Source organism: Leucopleurus acutus, assembly GCF_964270905.1.
Source record: "Leucopleurus acutus genome assembly, chromosome: 18".
Lineage (NCBI taxonomy): Eukaryota > Metazoa > Chordata > Mammalia > Artiodactyla > Delphinidae > Leucopleurus > Leucopleurus acutus.
The window spans coordinates 78,017,797-78,039,573 of record NC_139160.1 but is presented as its reverse complement, the minus strand read 5'-3'; the positions used below and the strand labels follow the sequence as shown (position 1 = coordinate 78,039,573).

At 64.5% G+C, this 21,777-nt stretch overlaps 1 protein-coding gene across 1 annotated transcript in view; it reads right to left on the bottom strand.

The window, feature by feature from the left end:
• Positions 1–2,448: 2,448 nt before the first annotated feature.
• The window catches only part of MCF2L (MCF.2 cell line derived transforming sequence like), a gene marked incomplete at its 5' end in the record, with an annotated part of 59,696 nt that continues 40,367 nt past the window's right edge, over positions 2,449–21,777 (bottom strand). Inside the window, 22 exons of the mRNA XM_082859262.1 lie at positions 2,449–3,803; positions 3,908–4,011; positions 4,079–4,191; positions 5,499–5,620; positions 8,689–8,763; positions 9,773–9,865; positions 10,089–10,207; positions 11,039–11,105; positions 11,255–11,333; positions 12,372–12,464; positions 12,578–12,799; positions 13,617–13,742; positions 14,532–14,624; positions 14,727–14,819; positions 16,055–16,124; positions 17,322–17,437; positions 18,019–18,085; positions 19,136–19,209; positions 19,459–19,532; positions 20,222–20,381; positions 20,745–20,936; positions 21,342–21,533. Of these exons, the coding sequence (XP_082715388.1) occupies positions 3,718–3,803; positions 3,908–4,011; positions 4,079–4,191; positions 5,499–5,620; positions 8,689–8,763; positions 9,773–9,865; positions 10,089–10,207; positions 11,039–11,105; positions 11,255–11,333; positions 12,372–12,464; positions 12,578–12,799; positions 13,617–13,742; positions 14,532–14,624; positions 14,727–14,819; positions 16,055–16,124; positions 17,322–17,437; positions 18,019–18,085; positions 19,136–19,209; positions 19,459–19,532; positions 20,222–20,381; positions 20,745–20,936; positions 21,342–21,533 (2,430 nt within the window). The 3' untranslated portion in view covers positions 2,449–3,717. The remainder of the gene's footprint in view (positions 3,804–3,907; positions 4,012–4,078; positions 4,192–5,498; positions 5,621–8,688; positions 8,764–9,772; positions 9,866–10,088; positions 10,208–11,038; positions 11,106–11,254; positions 11,334–12,371; positions 12,465–12,577; positions 12,800–13,616; positions 13,743–14,531; positions 14,625–14,726; positions 14,820–16,054; positions 16,125–17,321; positions 17,438–18,018; positions 18,086–19,135; positions 19,210–19,458; positions 19,533–20,221; positions 20,382–20,744; positions 20,937–21,341; positions 21,534–21,777) is intronic.

Genomic DNA, 21,777 nt, shown 5'->3' with positions numbered 1-21,777 from the left:
GGGCAAAGTTCTCCAAGAGCCCGAGAGGGTGGGGGAGGGAGGCCTCGCCTCCCAAGCACTCGGGCGTGCGGTCCCCCGCCCAGTGCCTGCTGACCGGACAGACGGGCCACCCCAGGGCACGGGCCTGGGGAGTCAGGCTCCTTGTCCGAGAGGAGACTCGGGCGTCGGGATGCGTGTCCGGTGGCGTGTGCAGCTCAAATGCGGCTCAGAAGCCTGCAGCCCGAGGACCTAGGACGGCAAGCTGGGGAACAGAACTAAAGTGCGGGTGGAGAGCCGTCCCCCGCAGTGATGGTACTGGGAAAGGGGAGCAGGTTTGGGGCGTGAATGTGAATATCTTGTCACAGGGGAGGCCTGGTTTCTCAGCCGAAGGGCCCCTCTGGGAGGGCGAGGGGGAGGGGTGCGCGCCCCCCGCGGAGCCCCTGCCCCCGTCTCAGCCCTGGGGCGCCCGGGTCTTGTCCCTCATGCCCTCCTGGGCCCAGGCCACCAGCTGGGGTGACCAGCTATCCTGGCCGCCAGGCACGAAAGGGTTTCTCAGGACGCTGGACTTTCCAGACTTAACTGGTACTGTCCTGGGCCCGTTGGGCTGGCGGTCACCCTGCAAGCCTCACTCAGGCGTCCAGCCGCCTCTCCATAAACGGGTGGAGGCTGGGGACACCAGCTCTGCGCATTTATCTTCAGCGGGGGGAGCAGGGAGACCCAGCTGTTCCAGGCGGGTCCGGCGCTACTCCCTCCCCAGATGGAAGGCAGTCCTTAGAGGATAACATTTTACTTATCACCTCTGGAATTTCTATTTGTCACTGTCAACAATTGTTTAGGAATTCAGTTATACAGGAATTTATTTGTGAAGGGGGGAGGGGGAGAGGAGAGGGAGGGGAGGGACTCTCACAGCCCTTCGTGGCGCTGCCTGGGCCCAGTGGGTGCAGCAGCTCTGGAGTCAGGCCACCTGGCAGGGTGCTGTCAGGGTCCGTCTCCTCCCAGCTTGGGGAGGAAGGGGCTCATTCCTCTGAGCCCTACTTCCTTTGCGGGCAGCGGGGCTGCTCGTCCTGCCGAGAGCCTGGGGGCGTGCACTGTCCTGCGAGGGCTCCAGAAGCGCCACCTGCCACCCCTGCGGGTGCGGCCACTGCCCGGGGCTTCCTCCGGCTCCAGGGCTGCGTGCGCACCTTCTCAGACCGAGTACAGCGTGGTCACTGCTCACTGACTCAGTGCTCCTTTCCAGCCGCCTGACCCAGCACCGCCCCCAGGGGCTCCAGCGACAGGAATCTATCCAGTCCCAGGTCTGGGCAGCCGTCCCAGGGCCAAGCTCTCTCCAGAGGCTCTGTGGAGGGTCCTTCCGGCCTCTTCCAGCTCCTGGGGCTCTGGTGGCCCTTGGTACCCCTGACATGCTGAGCCAGCCCTCCAGCTCCCGCCTGGTGTGTGTGTGTGTGTCCAAATTTCCTGCTCCTTATAAGGACACCAGCCATTGGACTAGGGGCCACCATGACCCCATCTTAACCAACTGCACCTGCAGTGACCCTATATCCAAGCAGGATCACCTTCTGGGGTCCAGGCAGACGGGGATCCTAGGGGGTGCTCTCAGCCCGGTGCCCCTGGCTTCCCTCGAATGGAGCTGAGCTGCACCTGTGTTTGGAGCCACGTGAGGGGCATCCTGACCACAGGCCCAGTAGGGACAAGGCTCGGGGGTGAAGAAAAGACTCTGCTCCTTCTAGGGCTTCTCAGAGCATCACCACTGAACCAGGTTTCCGCAGACAAGTGACCTGCCAGGCGTAGGGCATCAGCGTGAATTAGGGCAATGCGAAGGACAGAGGCCCTCAGGTCCAGGGTGACGGGGGTCCCCGCAGAGGTGGAGGGGATGCTGCAGGCCAGTGGGGACCTGGCTTCGAGGAGCCACTACGCCCACTGACACTTGTACTATTTCTCCCAGCTGGCCAAGCACAGGTACAGAGTTCACCCTATCTTATTCCTGCAGGAGAAGCCCTGACAGAGGGGGGAGGGGAGGGGGCTCAGGGGTCAGGAGGCCCCACTCGCCCTGGGCCCCTCCAGTGCACGCTGGCATCTGGGGGGGGGCGTTCCAGTGAGGGCCACCCAGTTCCAGATCCTGTGCCTTTACAGAGGACGGCCGACAGCAAGAGGTGCTGATGTTTATTCAAACACCAGCCATACAGTAAAGAACTCGGATTTTTAAATTTCACTTACATCAGCAGTTAAAAAAAAAAAGGAACAGTGACTGAAACATGAGGTTTTAAAGTGCTTTTATGAGGAAGAGATCACAAAAATGGTGGCCAGTCCCAGGCTGGGATGGCAGGAACGGTGCCTGAACAATCAATATATTCAGTAAATTACGTGAAGCATCATTTTCCAAATAACTTATACACCAGGAGGAAAGCTGCCGAGCTTGTACGCCGTCCACTACGCACTCCAGAGAGGTCTGGCCCTGCACAAGGACGCGGAGCCCGTGGGCTGGGCCGCAGGGGCCTGGGGCTCGGGGGGCTGTAAAGCGACACATCGCCAGCAGCTTGGAGGCTATAAATACACCCCTCACAGTGGGGACGTATGTACACACATCGACATATATACACACATATAAAAATATCTGCCCCAATCAGACCCAGAAAGAAGCGTTTCCAGGGAACAGAATTTGTTTCTGAAACACAAAACAGTAAAACAGAAGAGTTTTCTTTCCAGTTCTGCCTTGATTTGAATAAGATAAACTCTGCTGTGCTCAGGACAGCTCCACACAGGACATGCCAGGCGGGGGGGGGGGGGGGGGGGGGGCGGGGGGGGGCCGGGAGCTCAGGTTTTCCCTGGGCTCCTGTGACAGCATCGGTTCAGGTGACACCTGCAAAAACTGCATCTTTACACAGTCTTTAAAAATAATAAAAATACCCTAATTCAGTGAAGTGTTAAAAAATCGAGTCCCCCGTGTTTTTCTGTAGAAAAGAAGGTTAATATTTTAAATTATAGTTCACATTTTCGTTTGAAAATTAACCTACCCAGGTGAAGGAATTTCCTTGGTTTCTAACTGCCTTGTTTGTAGAAACGCTGCCTGATTCTACCGAGGGATGTCCTTCCACTCACCTGTGACCAGGTGGGCTGTTTCCACGAGAGCGTGTCCCCCAAATCATTCAGCGCCATGTAAACCCCAGTAACAAAAAATAGTTTTATATCAAATACAGTATGAAATTGTCATTTCACGTAAACACAGTGATTCTTGGTAAAGATCAGAGGCCAAAGTATCACCAAACAGATGGCCGTAGACTTAATCCTTGCTTTAAAAAAACGTGTGTAAGACAAACTAGCCTCCTGCCCCCGCACCAAGCCGCTGGGTCAGTGAATCGGTCACTTCTTTTGGAAGCAGCTCCACAGAACGCGTGTTCCTGCAGAAAGCACCGGACCAGAAACGTCGGAAAGCAAAGGGGCGCGGCTGCGGCCGAGGCCGAAGGGGAGTCCCGGGAGCCCTTCTGCACCAGAGGCCTGTCGTCTGCAGCCCCGTCCGTCCGACTCCCCGAGGAAGCCGCGGTGCCGCGCTCTTCCTGCGCCCTGGGGCGCGCGCGCGGTCCCGGCGCCGAGGCCGCAGGGCGGACTCTTCCCGAACCTTCGTCTGGGGCCGCGGCGGCTCCGGGGTTCCGTGGGCGGTTCTGTGGGCGCCGGCCCCTCCCCACGCCGCGCCGGCCCGAGCAGAGGCCAGCTCCCAGGGCCGCAGGCGGGGTGGCCGCGGCGCTACCCCTGCAGGTCCGCGAGGGCGGCCGCGCAGCTCTCGCTGCAGCTGGACGAGGCGCTCAGCAGGGCGGACCCCGCGCTGGACTCTGCGGACAAGCAGGCGAGCGGCTGCCGCGCGTCCTGGCCCCGCCCCGGCCCCGCCCCCGGCCCCGCCTTCGCCGCAGTGCCTGGGCTGCTCAGCGGCCCGTACCTGGGCTGCTCAGGCACCCGGGGGCGCCGCGCTGGCCGAGGAGCGCGGACAGGTTGCGGGCCGGCAGCCAGCCCTCGCCGCCGGAGCTCACGTTCCGCACGAACCTGCAAGGGGCGCGGTCAGGGTGCGGTAGCGCGCGCGGGCTGCGGGGGGGCGCGCGGGCTGTCTTACCAGAGGCCCTCGTCGCCCTCCTGCACCAGCTCCACCTCGTCCCCGCTCCTCAGGACCAGCGCGTCGGGGCCCCCCTTCTCGTCCAGCCCCGTGACGGTGTACTTCCCGGGGACCTGGGGAGGGGACGGCAGGGCGCATGGCACACGTGGCACGCAGCTGCCGGTGCCCGGCGTCCAGCGTCCAGGGAAGGACGAGAGCCTTGCCATTCGCAGAGCTTCCGGTGGGACTATGGCCTTACATTGGGAAGGTCTCCTCGTCCAGGGAGACGCTCGGTCTCACGTGGCGACCACTAAACCTGACCAGCCTGTGCGGTGCCCCTGGCTGCGCCCCAGTGCTCACACCACACCCAGCTCCTGCGGTCGCAGGGCCTTTGCACCTGCTGTTGCCTCTTACTGGGTCACGCCTCTGCCCTCAGGGCACACGCTCTGCCTTTTACTAGTCTTTCACCCCAGGAGAGGGGGGATTCTTGTCCACCTCGTCCCCTGTTTGCCTTCAGTGCCTGACACAGCAGGTGCTCAGCACACCTGTGGACGGAGCTGCTGCGCGACGCAGACTCTGAGAAGGGGAGGCCATTCTGCTGGACTGTGGGGCTGCGGCCTCACGAGCAGCGAGACACATGACTGGGAGCCCCTGAACTGTGCAGGGGTCACGCGCCACCAGGCTTGGGAGCAGGGAAAGCCAGGCCGGTGTCCGTTACCCTCACGGGAGCAGCTGCACCCTCTGGACAACCTGAGCAGCACCTCGCACCCTCCTGCTGCACCGCGAGCGGAATGCAACCAGCAGGCCTGCCCGCCCGCCCGCCCGCCCGCCCACCTGCCTCCCCGCCCGCCCGCCTCCCTGCCCGCCTCCCTGCCCGCCTGCCTAGGCTCCCCCACTGGCCCCGCAACGCCCTGGCCGGCTCTTCTCACCCTCAGGCCTCCTCGGGAAAGGCTGCCCGGGCCACCCGAGACTCTCCCTGCGCTCTCTTCAGTTACCTGCGTCTACCCCTCCAGCTCTGGGGTGCTTTGCTCGCTGCGATAAACCAGGTGTGGACCAGGGCAGCACTGAGCGGGCAGCAAATAACTGTTGCTACCGTCCTGACTCTGATGACTTAATATATAAATAGTTTCCTCTGCTGCTCGTGCTAAAACAGGACTTTGTTTAGGAAGCAAATCCGTACCTCAGACAGTGCAATTCTCTGAAACAGACGGCGGCACACACGCAGCTTTAAGAAAGCTCCTCTGAGGGGCAGGTCAGAGGTGTGCACTGTCCACCGTGAGGTGGTCTGGTGAGAACTACAGGAGGGCGGGCACACAGCCAAGGGGCCCTGGCACCTGAAGGTCCTCCCTAAGCCCTAGGAGGCGCGGCCCCCTGAGCTGCACTGCTGGCTCCCTGCCCCCGGGACCAGCAGTGCCGCGGACGAGGTGGGAGCCAAGGTTACCAGCTTCCTGAGGCCCGCTCTCCCTTCCTCCTCTGCGTCCGAGGAGTTGACCGGCTCCTCGGCACTGGACCAGCCGTCGTTGTCCTCAGGAGCCTCTGGCGGGTTAGATGTTTTGCTCCAACCTAGAGAGGACCAGGCCCCAGTGAGGACCCCCTCAAGGTCGAGGGCGGCCTATGCACATCCCCGCCACCCACACGTGTCAGCTGGGGGAGCCTGCCCTTCCCAGCGGTGCGTAAAGGCGGGCCGGACACCCGCAGGTTTCCGCTTCAACCGTGCAAGCTGCCCAGGGGACCTGGGCCACAGCACCTGCTTCCTCAGCTGGAAACGAACCCCAGCCTCCACCGGACAGCTGGTGACAACCGCCCGTCCCGTGTCGAGGCAAACGACGAGGGAAAGGCATTTTTAATCAACACCTGCAACTCTCAACACCCATCGGCCGGCCGGGAGAACAGCTCCTCACGATGCTGGGTGCTAGGAGCGCCCAGGCCAGGGAGGGGGCCGCCCTGTGCGGGTCACGGGCGGGGAAAGAAGCTTCCTCCGGGTTTTATAAACTACGTAAACATTCCTTCTACTGCCCTGTGTCCCCAAAGAGTAGCCGCTGCATCTCCCATTGGGGGAGAGTGCAAGTGCGTCGTGGAGAAATACAGCAAGTGTCACAACGAAGCGAGAGGCCGGAGCCACACGCCTGCGGCTCTGGAGCCCAGCCGCTGCTCCGCGTGAGGTGGCGTTTCGACAAGAGGGGAGCGGATCCAGAACCAGTCCCCAGTTCCATCTGGTGTGGCCAGAAGCACACCTTCTCCTGGGAGAGAGGGAGTGAGGGAACCACGTGGACAAGGGCAGAATGCATGCTTGCATGTCCTCCCACCCCTTGCAGTCAGGGTGCAGACAGAGGGGCAGCTGTCTCAAGGCCGACACTTTGAAGGCTGGCAGTGACAAGCTTGTGTTAAAGCGGTGTCAGGGAGCTGCCTCTGTCTTCACAGAAAAGGGAGCTGGGACCCAGAGATCCCCCCGCAGCCCGCAGAACACTGAGCCCCTGCTCCAGGCCAGGCCCGGCGCCCAGAGACCCTCTGGCCCCGCCTCTCCAGCCGGGCAGGGGTGGCGAGCATGACCCTTGGCCCCCGGCGGCTGGCGTCCATGCCGGAAGCGGGAAGCGGGGACCGTGGGTTGCCAGCCATTAACCACGCTCGCCGCCTGCTTCGGCACGTCCGTAGCCGCCCAGGGCGGGAAGCTCAGACGGACGCCGGGTGGGGGTCACCAGGGGCCCCGGCGCCGGGCAGCTGGCCACAAATGCCCACCCTCCAGTCCAGCACCGATAGACACAGGGCTCCCGGCCAAATGGAAGCATGTGTCCGAAGGGGGACAGCGGAGGCAGAAGGACAACGCTGCTGCCTGGGCAGAGGGCAGCCCCTGGAAACGAGGTGTGTAAACCCTCACTGGAGAGCTTCGTGGACAGACGGCTCTGCCCTTCGGTCACACCCGGCCGCCCGGGGCCTCTGAGTGACCCTCTGCTAACAAGTGGGACGGTCGCTGTGTCAACACAGTGACACGGGAATAAGCATGAGATACTGAGCTCCGTGGCCTGCTCTTAATCCACGTAGGACGCTGCGTGCTTCGAGGAGGACATCAGGCCGAGGAACCGTGAATACGGTCACCTCTCATTCCAGTAAAAGAGTCGCTGACACTGATACTGAAAAAACAAGGGGCTGATGCAACTCCAGGAAGCAAGCACTTGGCATTTTCAAGAGTGCCAGCCAGGACGGCCTGCAGCTCCCTGTCACCTGCTGTGGACTGAAGTGATTCCGATGGATGGGAGAAGGAGGGGGAAGGAAGGGGAAGGAGGGGAGAGGAGCTGGAGGGGGAGGGGAGGGGAGGGGGGAGGGGAGGGGAGGGAGGAGGGAGGGGAGAGGGGAGGGGAGGGGGAGGGGGAAGGAGTAGAGGGGGAAGGGAGAGGAGGGGAGGAGGGAGGGGAGGGGAGGAGGGAGGGGAGGGGGGGAGGGGAGGGGAGGAGGGAGGGGAGGGGAGGGGAGGAGGGAGGGGAGGGGAGGGGAGGAGGGAGGGGAGGGGAGGGGAGGAGGGAGGGGAGGGGAGGGGAGGAGGGAGGGGAGGGGAGGGGAGGAGGGAGGGGAGGGGAGGGGAGCTGGAGAGGGAGGAGGAGGGGAGGGGAGGGGAGGGAGGGAGGGGGAGGGGAGGGGGAGGGGAGGGAGGGAGGGGGGCTGGCAGCTGGGCCTGGGCTCAAGGCCCTAACACTCATCTACCAGGACATGAGGTCACCTCACCTGTCTCACAGGTGAGCAGAGGAGCTCGCAGAGGTGACACACTGGGCTCAAAGGGAGTAGACTGCAGCCTCCCACACAAGGAGAGTCAGCAAAGCAGAGAGATGCCTCGGGCACCTCTGGGCCTTAAGCAGGAACACAAATGGCCAAGTCCAGCCCCTCCCCGGAGACGGTGGTGGGGAGGTGATTCTACTCCCAAGTGCCTCGGGCTCCGTCTGCAGGGCTGGGTGCAGGCTGGGGTAGGGGTGGGTCTCTGGGCTCTCCAGCTGCCCATGGAAGGGCCCTGGGTCCCTGCAGCCTGGGTCCCCGCAGCGCGGACTGTGGACTGAGGCCCGAGGGGGGTCTGCGTTGGGAGCTGGCCCGGCAGTACCATCACATGGTCTGGGAAGCGCGGGATAGCTCACAGAGTGAAATCCTGTCTGCGAGCCTTAGACCCTCAACCTGGGCCGGGTGGAGATGGGGGGCTCTGGGTTTCCCTGGGGGGGCTCTGCCCTCAGAATATGAGGGCAAGAGAGACAAAGGCCCGAGTTCCAATACGGAACCTCACCCCATCTGTCTGCGTCCCCAGAAGCATGGGGACAAACGGTGAGGAAGGATGGGCCTGGGACGTGCAGCCCCGCAGCCACTGAGTAAGAGAGCCCAGCCCAGCCCAGGCACCAGCCAGGTGTCAGCAGCTGCTACCTGGTGGCCCGTGGGCAGCTCTGCTCATTCTGGGCACACCTGGCCTGAGGCCTCGGACCGAGAAGCGTGACGTCACCACGGTACCTGTGGCCGGAGCGTCAGGCTTTGAACAAAACAGTGACTGTGCTCCTGGCTGGGAGGGACCTGTTTCACTGGGCAGCTCAGATAGCGAGACAGGGTCCCTAACCGGATGGGGAAATGGCGCCAGGCTAGTCCAGGAGGCGGAGCCACTCTACCTCGTAAACCAAAAGGCGTTGGGTCGCTCTTTACTTGGTGTCGCTTAGCTTTTTTGTCGGGACTGGTAGGAGAGGCTGCAAAAGGAGGAAGAGCAGAGACAGAATGGGAGAGACGGAGTGAGGAGCGAGCGGAGCACCAAGGGGGCAGGAGACACAGCGAGCTCATGCTGGGGTGAGACACACACGGCGGCAACAGGCTGCTTTCCAGTGACTCAGAAAGCAGCTTCTTGGGAACACGGCTCAGCTGGCGGAGGGATCCACAGGTCCAGGGGGAGGCCCAGGAGAGCAGGAGGGGGAGACGGGCGGGTGATGGCCCTGCGTCGGCATCGTAGCTTTAGGTAAGCGGCCCCTTGGTTTGTTTTCTGAGCTCCACGTAAAGCATGCCCAGTACGCATGCTCGCCAAACCCAGCAAGGTATAAGGACCGGGATTTGTCCGTCTTTTTGTTTGTTTGTTTGTTTGAGGTCAACTTAAAAGTATTTTATAAATTGGGAAAAAAAAAAAACCCTCCAATATTTGGACCAATGAAAAGACCTCTAGACAAGACGGGCTTTCAGAATCGGGAAGGGAGTCGTCTAGCGACCCGCCTGGAGCCTCAGGGCTGGACTCCTGTGCTGTCTGGGTGTGTTTCCCCCATATATTCACTGCTCAGGAGTCCAGGCAAGCTCTTAGAGACCTCCATCGGGTGTTCTGAACCCGCCTGTGCACTAGAAACGCCCAGAGGGAAGCGGATGCCTCGCACTCTGGCAGGCGGAGCAATGCCCTCGGGAAAGGGAGGAGCTGGACCAGAAAAGCGAAGGACAGTCCCAGCTCCTGGCAGGCGGGCCTCTGCCAGAAGAGCTCACCTCCACCTCTGCAAAGAGAAGGCCCTGAAAACAGAGCCCTGGCTGCACGAATGACAGACCCGCCAGCGCCAGGGAAAGAGAGCGACTCAGCGGCAGACGCGTGCCTGGTGACCCACGCGAGAGGCAGATGCCCCTCCCGAGACCGTCCACACGGATGAGCACGGCACGGATGGATGACACACAGCCATGGGCGCGACCCGCCCAGAAGCCCGCCGGCCGGCCGGGGCCGGGCACCTTTACCTTTCTGACCTTTGAGGGCAGCAAAGCTCTGCAGGGTGAAGCGCTTTTTGGAAAGCGCAGAGCTTTCTGAAGTAGAGCTAGTGACCGCGTCATCTGCGGGGAAGAGAGGGCAGTGCAGAGGGCGCCGGGCGGCCCCAGAGGGCAGGCGGTCACGCCCGGGCCCCCTGCCCAGGCCCCTGTGCTCTGTGCAAGCGGCCGGGCCCCGCGCTCTCCGTGAACCTTCCCTGTGCCCACCGGGGGCTGTGAGGCCCTGACACGCCCGCCGCGGACCCCCGATGCAGCTCCCGGCACTTCCGGGCTTGGCCCCAACACTCACCTCTGCCCTTCTCGGGGGGCCTCGGCAGTGGCGCGGGGCCCACGTATCCCTCCAGGGTCAGCGGGTCCGTTTTTCTTTCTTCCAACTTTCTGACGTCTTTTGTGTTCCCTTTAGAGGGACTAACGACATCAGACACATGGAAAAAGAAAGAGAATGTTGTGGCCTGGTTGGCGTTCAAAGGTCTGAGGAGGAGGGTGGAGACCTCCCCGAGCTCCTACCCAGGCCTTCGGGCTGCGTGTCTCCCGCCGCAGGGCCACGGCCACGGCCACTCATGTCCAGACTCTGGGCGGAGCCAAGTGAGAACAAAACCCGCCCCCCTGACTGTTAAGCAGGAGGCGGTTTTGTTGCGTTCTTTCCCCTGGGGGCCCTTTCTCCTTTAAAGCTGTCGTTCTGTGGTTTATTTATTTGGACCATTAATCATTATTAAAGCATCATTACTTCGACCATGAATAATTAGACGTGGCTTACATAAGAAACAGTAAACAAGTAAGTGAATGAATAAAATAACAAAGGCAAAATAAGGGCAGAAAAGGTACGATGAGGCCAGCGTGAAATGTGACCCTGCGTCTGTCTGCGAGCCATGGGCCTCGGCCTCGGCTCTGAGCCTCCCGTGCCCCGGGGTCCCTGCCCACCTGGGACACTACCGTCACTGCAGTGCTGGCGCTGGACTGCTCTCTGAAACAGCCGCCTGCCGCGCACTGATCGTGATGGGAAATACCGCCCGGATGGAAAACGGTCAGAGATGCTGCGGACGGGCCTTTGGCTGGGGCTAGGGCTAGAGGCACACGCCTTGACGCTGACCTGCCGGGACTGGCCCAGCAGCATGTGACCCCAGGGACGCTCTCCAGAGTGACCCCGATGACCAGGAGGCTCGGTGACAGGGCCGCGGAGACCCGGCGGCACGGGCTGGCTCCCACTGGTGACACCCCCGACGCGCGGCCGGGCCTCACCTGGTGCCGGCGGGCGCGGGCAGGGGCAGGCTGTGGGACTGCTCCAGGGCTCGGTGCTGGCTGGCCTCTGCGGGGACAAGAGCCCAGCGTGGCTCAGGAACGCGAGTCCTTCCCCTCCAGGTGCTACCGCGGTGCCTCAGATGGCTAAGGATCCCGAGGAGGCTTTGTGGGACATAAACGGGCCCCCGGGGGACAGCCCAGAGGCCGCGCCCTCACCTCTGCACGCCTGCAGCTGGCTCGTCAGCACCTTCCGGATCTCGCTCACCCAGGCGGCCTTGATTTCAGGAGTTGCTGCCTGTGCCGCCAAAGCAGACCAGAAGGTGAGTGCGTGTGTTCCTGAGGGACGCGTCAGGGTCTCACTCTGCAGGCGCCCGGGCCCCTCAGGATCGGGGCTGACGGCGCCACGCTCGCGATGCGGGGCGGCATCCCCGCGGGCGCCGGTGCACGGACCCCGCGCCAGCACCCTGCACGGTCTCTGACTCTGACTCAGTGGGAGACCCTGCAACGTGGCCTGCCCCGAGAGTGTTTCTCTGGGATGCGGCCTGACGTCTCCCTAGCTGACAAGGACGACGGGCGTCTGACATCCCGCAAGTGGACCAGAAGCTGGACCAGCGCGGCCGGGCTGCTGCCCCACCTCCACTCTGCCCGGGGCCCGAGGGCAGTGCAGGCAGGCGGCTGGGCCCTGAGGACCCTGGGCTTGTGCAAAGCCGGGGCGCCGGCCGAGCCCCTGGCCGCTCCCGCTGTAGCTCTGTGGGGCCCTTGGCCGGCCGCGCTAGCCTGGGTGTTGTGAGCTGTGAAGAGTGCAGGTCACCGGGGCCTCCACGCTGCGGTGGTGCGACACCCCCAGGGCCCCCAGGCCCCGACCGCCAAGGGCGTCATAACGGTCAAGGGCAACCGGTGAGGCACCTCCCAGTGCCGGATCGCCCTCTCGGGCTGGGGTCTCTCCTGGGCTCATGGGCGAACTTACACTCCACCACCTCCCGCCATCACCGGCGAGCGAGGAGGACACGCTCCCTGCAGGCGCCTGGTCGTGCGCGGCAGCGAGGATGCCTGGCCCAGGCGGGCCGGGCCCCCCCGCCGTCCCGGGACCAGGAGCCCACTTCCTGGCAGGGCACCCGGGGCACCGCTGCCCCGCAGCATCCCTGTGCCTTGTCCCGGGCCCGGCTTAGTTACTGACGGCCCAGGCAGCCCCACACGAATGGCGGGGCCCTGGCCTCCGGGGAATAGAGCTTTCCGAAGATTCCAGACAGCAGCTCTCAGCAGAAGACGCTCACCGGCGGTCCTGACGGAGCTGGGCAGAGCCCGCAGCCTGGCCCGAGCGCGCGGGGCCTACCTGTACGATGTACACCTCCTCTCTGGCGTTGTACCAGATCTCGAATTTCTTCGCGTCCCCTTTCACGTTCTCCGTTATGCCGACGGCCGTCATCTGTGAGGGCGGGGCGGGCGGTGGGCGTCCGGGCGAGGGCACCCCCCGCTCCAGAAGGCGGGCGTCGCGGCCCAGCGGGGGCCCCGGGGTCTCCTCGGGGCGGCCTCACTCACGTTCAGGGACTGCTTGAAGCTGTAGGACGGGGCCTTCTCGTAGCCCTCGCCGTTCTCCTCCCGCTTCTTACAGAAGAGCACGGCCTTCTCGTGCAGGAACAGGTGGCGCTGCATGGGCTTGAACCTGGCCAGGTCCTTCACCTTGGCGTGGCCCTTCTTGTGGTCCGTCCAGACGCTGAAGGAGCCCTGCATCAGCAGCTTCCCCAGGTCGCTCAGGTTCCCCTAAAGGCGGCGGCGTGGGGTGCAGTTAGCGCCCAGAGCACGTGCGGCCGAGGAGCCCGTCTGGGAGGCCGGGCTGCACCCCGCGGGGTCCAACGGCCCGACACCCGGGACAGGCAAGTCTGTGGTGTGCTGGAAAGGTCGGGGGTCGCAGGGGGTGTGCGGGGATGAACAGGGGAGCCCAGGGGTGTCTAGGGCAGTGGGCTGCTCTGTGTGACGCTACCGTGTGGGACACAGGTCATCGATTTGTCCAAACCCCCAGAGTGACCCTGCCGTGGGCCGTGGACTCTGGGCGACACGCCAGTGGAGGCCGTCGGCTGTGACAAACGCCCGACTCCACGGGGCGGGCCGGACGGGGGTGGCTGGGTGGGAAACCCCTGCGCGTTCCCCTCAGTTTTGCTGTGAACCCGCTACTGCTCCAGAAAGAAAGTCTATTAATGAAGAAACAGAGGCGAGTGCTGAGTGGATTTACAGAGAGGACAGGGACCCTGCGCGGCCTGACGCGGGTGCAGAGGGCCAGGAGGCGGGGTCTCAAGGTCGCGCCCACACGGGCGTCACCGAGAACAAAACGGGTTCAGGGAAAGGCCGGGAGGGGGGTGTTTTCGGAGCCGCCTCTGCGCCGAGGTGCAGCCACGGGGCGAAGCGTCCTGGCTGCCGCACAGGCTGGTGAGCCGCGTGCAGGGCGGCCGCGGCCCAGCCAGAACCGGGTCTGACGGCGTTCTGGGGGGTGCGCGAGTAGGGCCCACGCTGGCACCGGGACGGCCTGAGGCCCCGCCGCCGGCTCGTGGGCTCCCCCTGCAGGACAGGGTCGGGGCCTCACCTCATAGCCCGTGATGGCGATCAGGTGCATGGAGTCGTTCACAGCCTTGAGGATGCCCAGGATGGAGCTCAGGGCCTCCTGCAGGTCCTCGGCCCCCTCGCAGCTCTTGCTGTATTTCAGCATCTCCTGGGGGAGGTTCCACGCCCGTCTGGACACTGAACCCCGCCACTCCACCGAGAGCGGCTGGGATGCCCGTGCTCTGCCCCACAGGTGAAGGCCCTGGGCAGGCCCGGGCACCGACCTTCGGGACCCGTGTGTGGCTCCCTGAGCAGTCGTCGCCGGTGGGGACAACACCCCACACGCACTCAGACACTCACGCCCTCCCCCGCCGGGGGGCCTGCCCGAGCCCCTGGCCCCAGAGCGCCTCAGGAAGCCACCGTCCCGGCCGCTGCGGGCCTACACCCCAGCCCTCGCAGCTGCAGATCCGGCTTGTCCCTGAGCTGGGCAAGGGCAGGCCCCTCGCAGCGCTTGGCCTGGGCAAGCACCCAGCCCCACCCCCGCTGCAGCTCCCGTCTCCCCGCCTCTAAGCCATTACTCCTTCCGTCCAGATCTGAACCCCGGAAGAACATCTGTTACAGCTCTTCACACCCATTCTCAGGTCTTGGGGATCTGCTCTGCTGGGCCCCCAAGACAGCAGGACACAGGCAGCCTCGCATGTGCCCTGTGGGGCAGGGTCTGCCCGCCTGTTGCCCCCTGTGTCCCTGACGCCCGACAATGGGCAGCGCACAACAGGCCCTCCACAAAGGCGTGTGAAGAGCCAGGGCCTCGCAGAGACGGGAAGAAGGTGCCCAGAGACCACGGGGTTCAGGGACGGGTCGGGGCGGCCGCCACTAAATGGCGTGCGGCTGGCAGGGGTCCAGGCGGGGAGGGGGCTCCGGGGGACGCCCGGCCAGGTGTGGCCGCCCGGCCTCTCACCTTGAGCAGCAGCTGGTACTTGGTGATCCTCTGGACTGGCTTCAGCAGGTAGGAGTCGAGGCTCAGCTTGTGGTCCAGCTTCTTCTGGCATTCCTGCAACCACCAGAACCTCTGCCTTAGACGGCTGACGCTCTTCCTTGTCTGAGAGTCAAGCAGTAAAGGAACGTCCCCGCTCAAGGGAGCCAGGAGACACACCTGGAAGAACGGGCAGTCGGAGCACTGTCTCCACAGGCTCTCGGAGCGCGGCTTGTTCTGGCAGTACTTCTCGTAGACCTGGAACTGCTCCATCTGCAGCGGGACAGGGGCCGAGTCGCAGGGCGCCTCTGGCTCACGGGGACCTCAGCGCCCGGAGGTGGGCTGACCCCGCCGCTGAGTCACGCCCCTCCGCGCCAGGACGCAGGCACCTCCGGGACCAGCCTGGCCTCCCCCCGAAGCCGGGTCACGCCTCCATCTCAGACGCCACGGCTGTCATTGGCGGGCAGCCAGGTAACAGCCCCCCGGAAGTTCAGTTCTCAGGGCTGCCCTAGTCCGGGTACTTCTTTGATAAAAGATTAGGTCCATGCGGCTGGCTTTGGCCTCAGAGATAACAGACTGAAAAGATGCAGGAGCAGCACCGACTCTGTAAAGAGACTGGCCAGGGCTCAGCTACACAGTGGTGCTCACGCTTGCGTGCGCGTCCGACGGCCAGCGGGCTGGGGAAAACAGTGGCTGCCGCCTCCACCCGCGCTCCGGGTTCCGCAGGCCAGGGCGGCCTGAGAGCCTGCACCGCTCACGGGTCCCCCGAGCCACGGCGCGGTGCTCCCCCAGCCCCGATTCTCAGAGAGCACAGGGAGGCGCTCCCCAGGGCCAGGCCGAGTGGGGCACAAACATGGCCCCTTCTTTCCTCCCTCTGCCCCTTGATGCCAATTCCTGACAGGGAGCCTCGGCCTCCGGCTCGCGTAGTGAAGGCGACCTTTTCACTACTGGGAGGAAGGAAGTGCGCCCCCTGCTGCTGAGTCAGCAGTTCACTGGGATCCATACAGCCGGGTGGGTGGGGGGGGAGACAGCATCCCGCATCCCGCATCCCGCATCCCCTCCCGCTCCCAGAGCCTCGCCACAAACCCCCACGCTAGCGATCGTCCCGCCGGAAGGAGAGCGCGTCTACAGCTTCAGAGCACGAGTGACGTGCAGGGTCAGCTGGTGAGCGCGGGAGTCCTGATCGGCAAGGCCAGCACGAAACCAACCCCAGCAGGAAGGGGCGTCAGCTACCCGTACGCTTGCAAATCCAAACTTAGACGCTGTGTAATCCTGGCATCTCTCAAAGCTGATGCTTTATAGTCTCTCTTGTTTTTGGACTAATTTGGCTTCAGACAGAACTGTGTTCTTCTGGCCCCACCACAAAGCATCTCAGCTAAACTGCAAACATTCGTACTTGTGATTCCGCTTGGTTAGACGGGGACTGTGACAGAACTTAAAGCCATATGACCGCGAGGAGTAACTGTAAGAGTTAAGGCATGCGAAGTATGCATTTGAGAGTCACCTACCCTTTCGAGAAAGCACCTTCCAACCAGCTCTGGGCAGTCTGTGTAGTTCTCCAGCTCCCTCAGGAATATTCTAGACAAAGAAAGTTTGCAATAGGTCACCTGAACACCACCAGCACAAGACGGCATCCGTCACAAACCATCAGACGCCATTTTCTGGGCAGCACTCATCCTGGCTCTGGACGGCCGCGGAGGCTGTGGGAGCACAGATGCGCCTCCTGATTTCGGGGCCTGGGGTCCCGACTGCACCAGACTCTCAGGTTCATGCGGCCCCGTGGGGCTGCTTTGTTTCTGGTGTTGCACTCACACAGAAGTTGGGAGATGCTCCATCAGCACAGACATGGATGAAGAGTGCACAGAGCATCCCGAGGCCCTCACAGCCCGTGTGCTCCGCGGGTTTTCTGCAGACGCCAGGGATCTTGGCTCTGCCCCCGGGACCCTCCTCCACGAAGCACTGCCCCTGAGCCTGCGGGCTGAGTTTTCCTCTAGGTTCCTGACACGCATCTGTCCACTGGGTAAACCCCTCCAGGGCCCCAGAACCGAGGACGGGCCGAGACCCTAGGCCGGGGCGAGGATGCTGAGGGAGCAGGGGGACCAGGCCACCTGCTCACTCTAATCCCCAAGGGAAGCCTCCGGCTGCGGCTCAGGTGAGACCTGACACCTCCTTTATAAGCGGCAGGTGACAGAGGCTGAGGACAGAGGGTGAAAGTGAGAGGCCAGACAGAAGCCCCAGTGTCTCCTGGAGTCCAGCGGAGGGGAGGGCCGGGCAGCACAGGAGGGGCTCGTGCACAGCGGCCTTTCCTCAGGACCCCAGGCTCGAGCTGCCAACCTGCTTCTCTCTGCTAGACGGCTGCCCACCACGGATCTTCCCCGAGAGCCCCCAAGACCGCTGAGGGTGAGCGGGCCCAGGAGGACCACGCACCCTTTCCCCACAGCCACAGAGAGGCCACGGGTGCTCCCACGAGGGGAGGGCGGGCAGGAAGGAACTTGTGGTGTTGCCGTCCTTTCGAGACGGGCTGGGCAAGGGGCCTCACCAAGGTGTGCGGCTTCGGTGTCCCCCAGAAGGGCCGAGTGCGCGCACCTGGGGCCCAGCTCCCGCTTCCTCCCTCTGTGGGCGGCCCTGTCACTCACCGCCGCCCAGGGAGCTACCCTGGGCACGCCCTACCGAACCCGCTGCCCGTCCGCTTATCCCTCTTGAAGGGAGGGAGGAATCTTCTCCCCCAGCAAAGCATAACCTGAGGCCCGTGGGCGACCCGAGGGAGGGCCTGACCTGTTATGAAAGTGGTAAATTTCTTCCATGTTTCCAAACAGGACATCCTTCTTGTTTTGAAGTCCCGTCGAGATGAGGTGCGTCATTAAAGGGTTGTCCATCTCAGCAGCGTAGCCCTGAGGAGCGGGGAGCGGTCAGCGGGGAAGCCCGGGCCCATCAGCCCCCAGAAGCCTGGTCTCCACGTGGCCGCCAAGCGGGGAAGTGACGCTGTCTCAGGCTTCAGAAATCGAATCCACCTCAAATTCATTCACTGACCATCTAAGGTGATTCTCCGGACCAGCACCAGAAAGACGAGTGAATTAGAAGCGGCACCAATTATCTTTTTGGGAGGGAGGGTGGCTCCATCCTCCTCCCTTTGAACCTTTTAAATTCAGTAAATTCAGGCGCACCTTCCATGAAGAGGACAAGTCCTGTGGGTGCGTCATCTCTGTGTCCGCACCCGTGACCATGCCCACACCCCACGACAGAACAGTCCCGCACCCAGAAGCCTTTCTGCCGCCCCCAGGCCACAGCCCCCCACCCAGGGAGGGTCAGGCACGGCTGCCCTCTCTGGCCGCAAACACGGCCCAGTGCAAGTACACCCGCAGCCAGCGCCCCGTCCCGTGGATGGACAGGCGAGTGGCCTCCAGCCCTGGGCTGTCGGCAGAGCCGTGTCGTGGCCACGAGACCACACGGCGCGGCAGCGCCGGCGCCTCACCTCCAGGATGCACAGCAGCTCCTCCACGTAGACCCGCTCCGTGTCCAGAAGCTCGTTCATCACGTGCCTGTGGATGGGTGCCGGCCTTCATGCAGGGGCAGCTTCCCAACCGTCCCCCGAGGCGCCCTGGGCTCCCAGTGCCCGAGGCCCCGCCGGCCGCCCGCAGGCAGCGGCTCTGCAGCAACCCCCTGGGGATCGTCTATGTGCCGTCAGGTTAGGGCTCCCAGGAGGGCCTGGCTTGCAAACCGGCCACTCAGACCTCGCCTTACGGACCAGGACCACCTTCTAACTGCCTATGACCAAGCTTCCTGTTTTCACACACAGAAAACGGAGGCAAGGGCGGGGATCGCGGAGCAGGCGACAGCCGGCACGTCAGCTGGCCCCAGCGCCGTTCAAAGTGCCTGTGCTCCGCACAGGTGGGACGGGTCGCAGGAGAGGAAGGCTCGGGTTCCCTCTCCACCGCGGGCGGGAGGGCGGCGTGAGCTTGGCGGGGAGGACGTCCCCGTGGGAGGCTGGGCAGTGTGGGGTCTGAGCAGGGTTTCAGAGTGGGCGCAGGAGGGCGCCGAGTGCAGGCTGCCTTCGTGGAGCTATGGACGATCCAGCTCGGCTGGCAGGCAGGGGCCCTGCGGGAGAGCGACCCCCAGCCTGGGAAGCACGTGGGCAGTGCCTTCCTGCCCAGCCCAGAGTTTGGAGCCCAGCAGTGCGTCCGTGCAGGGACAGACACTCTCCCGGCATCTGGGTGGGGCTGGAGCATGCGGGGCGCCCAGGGCGGGTGTGGGGCGAGCAGAGCCTCCGCAGGGTTGCGGTGGGGAGAGACCAAGAAAGAGAAGTGACGCCCGGCACCAGCACGTGGAGCGGAGGGTCGGAAAGGCTTGTGGGCGGCAGGAGGGGCCCGTCCCGAGGAGACAGGGCCGGCGGGGGTGGGTCCGAGGCTGGCCCTGCGAGAGTGGCCTGGGGCTGCATCCACTAGCCGGGTGCCCTGGGCTCAGGGAGGGACAACACGGGCCTCTGGTCCCACCGCCTCTGGCTCCTTTACGCACAGACCCTCCCCAGGGGCTGAGCTCCGGTGGGTCACGCTTGTCCTCAGACCTGCTGGGGGGAAAGGCAGGCCACTCACCTCCGCAGGACGGCCAGGCTCTCCTCGTCCCCGGTGGAGCGGCCGCGGCCCTGCCGGCCCTCGCTCACTTCACTCTGGGGAGAAAGGGGGGCCCACATCGCGCTTTCAGAGACGGAAAGGTGCAGCCGGACGCCCTGCTTCCATAACCCAACCTCCTGCCGGTCGAGGCGGCCTGAGGCCCCACAGGCAGGATGGGGCGGCCCGGAGGGAGGGATGGGGCAGGAGCAGAGGATGCCCCCCAGGTGCGCTGGCCTGTGTGCACGGAGGAGCGGCGGGGGGGCCGGGGGCAGGGAGGGGACCGGGCGGCGGGGACGGGCACTCACCCTGGCCCTCCTGTAGGGCCCCCTCCGGAGCACGCTGCCCTCAGAACTGTGGATCTCGGAGCCTCTCCGGATGCCTGGGTTGGAAGGAAGTGGACAGGAGTGGGGCCTCGCACCCTGCTGCCTGGAGGTGAGAAGCCCATCCCGGACCGCTGGTGCGCTCTTGTGTCTTTTTAACTTTTGGAGGAAAAGCAGCAAGCAGCCCAAAGCGCAGCCAGGCACGGAGCAAGGAAACGGGCCCCGGGCGCGTGGGGCGCCCGCCGCCCACCACTGCCCAGTGCGGCCCGGCTCCCAGGCGACGGGGGACTCGGCGCCCGGAGGCCTCCGAATGGGCCCCGCGCGCCGGGCTCGGGGCTCTCAGCGCCGACGGCCCACACCAGCCACAGCTGTAGAAAGCAGCGGGAGCCCTGCTGGCGCTGGGGCAGCCCGTCTGCCGACAGGAGGTGATGGGAGGAGCCTTAGGAAAGGCCTTGCGTCCAGCTGTGCCTTCCAGAAGCGCTGCACTGGGGAACCAGGAGGCTTCGGGGTGGAAGGCCGAGCTGCGCGAGGGGAAGACCATCCCGGCTACGGCGCCAGGGACAGACGGGCGGGATGAGCCCAGGAAAGGCCCCGACAGTCAGGCGGTCCCCGTCCAGCCACAGCAACGGGGAGTGGCACGGATGCGAGCACAGGATGAGCAGGTCAAGGGCCGATGACACTTTATTATTTACGCAGTGGGCTGGGGGGAAGGAGGGCCTCGCCCAGGGGGAGGGGCGACCGCCCATACCCGGGGAGGGGCAGGGCGACTTCGCGGGCGCCTCCGGCCGGGGGGCCACCGGCTGCACGGGCCGCGTCTGCTTGGCGGCCAGCTTCTTGAGGCTCGCCTGTCTCCGGTGAAACATCTCCTCCACGCTCTCCTGCTTCCGGAAGACCTTCTGCACGTGCTCCTGCAGGGAAGGGGGTGACGGGTTCATCAGGACACCTCCCGAGAGCTGCCGCGACGCACGTGGCCCCCGCGCTGCCCTTGGCAGGCGGGGGGCACCGAGGGGGGAGGGGCCCTGGGCCTGGAGCCCGGCGAGCGGCCAGCGGGGTGGCGCAGACAGCGGTGGAGTGAGGAGTCCGGTTTCGGCTCACTGTCGGCACCGAGCAAGGGCCCTCCCCGCAGGCGGGGACCCCGTAGGGGCGTGGGGGGCCCGGGAGCGACGTCCGGCCCGAAAGGCACCCTCTGCTCTCCGCCCCCCGATCGCCCGGTGTCTCTGGGCATCATCAGAGTAACCCGTCGTCGAACAGGTGAGAGGCTGTCTCCTCACCAGCAGGTCTCGGGTGAGGATGGGTTCGTAGTCCTGGTAGATTTTACTGAGCTCCTGGATCTTGTTTTCCGCACGCGTCTCCAGAAACTTCTCGACCTCCTGGAGGGCCGCCTCGGCGCCGTCCTGGGCCTGGCACTTGTCCACCGGCTGCGAGGCCAGCAGGTAGATGCCCTCGTCACACCACTTCATGGACTGGAGGGAGACAAGGCACCTTGGAAGCTGTCCTGGCGTCTCCCGTGGCCCGCTGACCGCTGTGCTTTGGGACCACCTGCAGGACGTAGCGTCCCTGTCCTGCCCCTACATCCAGAGGGCTCCCCTGGGGGACGCAGGCCTGAAACCAAGTGAATCGCCCGGGACGGGACGCACCCACGCTGAGGACCAAGTGCAGGGAACTGGCTGGACAGTCAGCCTCTGGGTTTCTTAAAGAAACGGCCAGTTGTGGCAGGCGAGTCCTATAAACGCTTCCGTGTTGGGACGGGACCTTCTGGGCCACAGGAAAGGGCCGTTTTTCACCGGTGCCTGGGGCCCAGCCCACGGCAGGAGCGTCCCCGCGGGACGGCGGGGCGTGGGGTGTGTGCGCCGGGCTGGGGGGCCTACCGCCTCGAGGAGGCCGTGCAGATCCAGCGCCCTGCCCAGCAGCCCCCTCCTCCGCCCGACGTCAGCTGCAAACTGGTCACACAGCTGGCGGAGCTCGTGGCACTTGGGGCGGATGGAGTCCACGGCGTAGTGCTTCAGCTCGATGAGCCGCTCACCCTCCAGGGCCAGGGTGCGGGCCCGCTGCGTGACCGCCTGTGGAGCCGCCAGAGACCGGCTCAGCCTGGTTCTTGGGGCAAAGGGGCACCACTTCCTGCCAGGGGTCGGCAGGGGTGGGCGTGGGGGTCAGCAGAGGTGGGACGGGGGTCAGTGGGCTGGGACGGGGGTCAGCGGGGGTGGGACGGGGGTCAGTGGGCTGGGACGGGGGTCAGCGGGGGTGGGACGGGGGTCAGTGGGCTGGGACGGGGGTCAGTGGGGTGGGACGGGGGTCAGCGGGGGT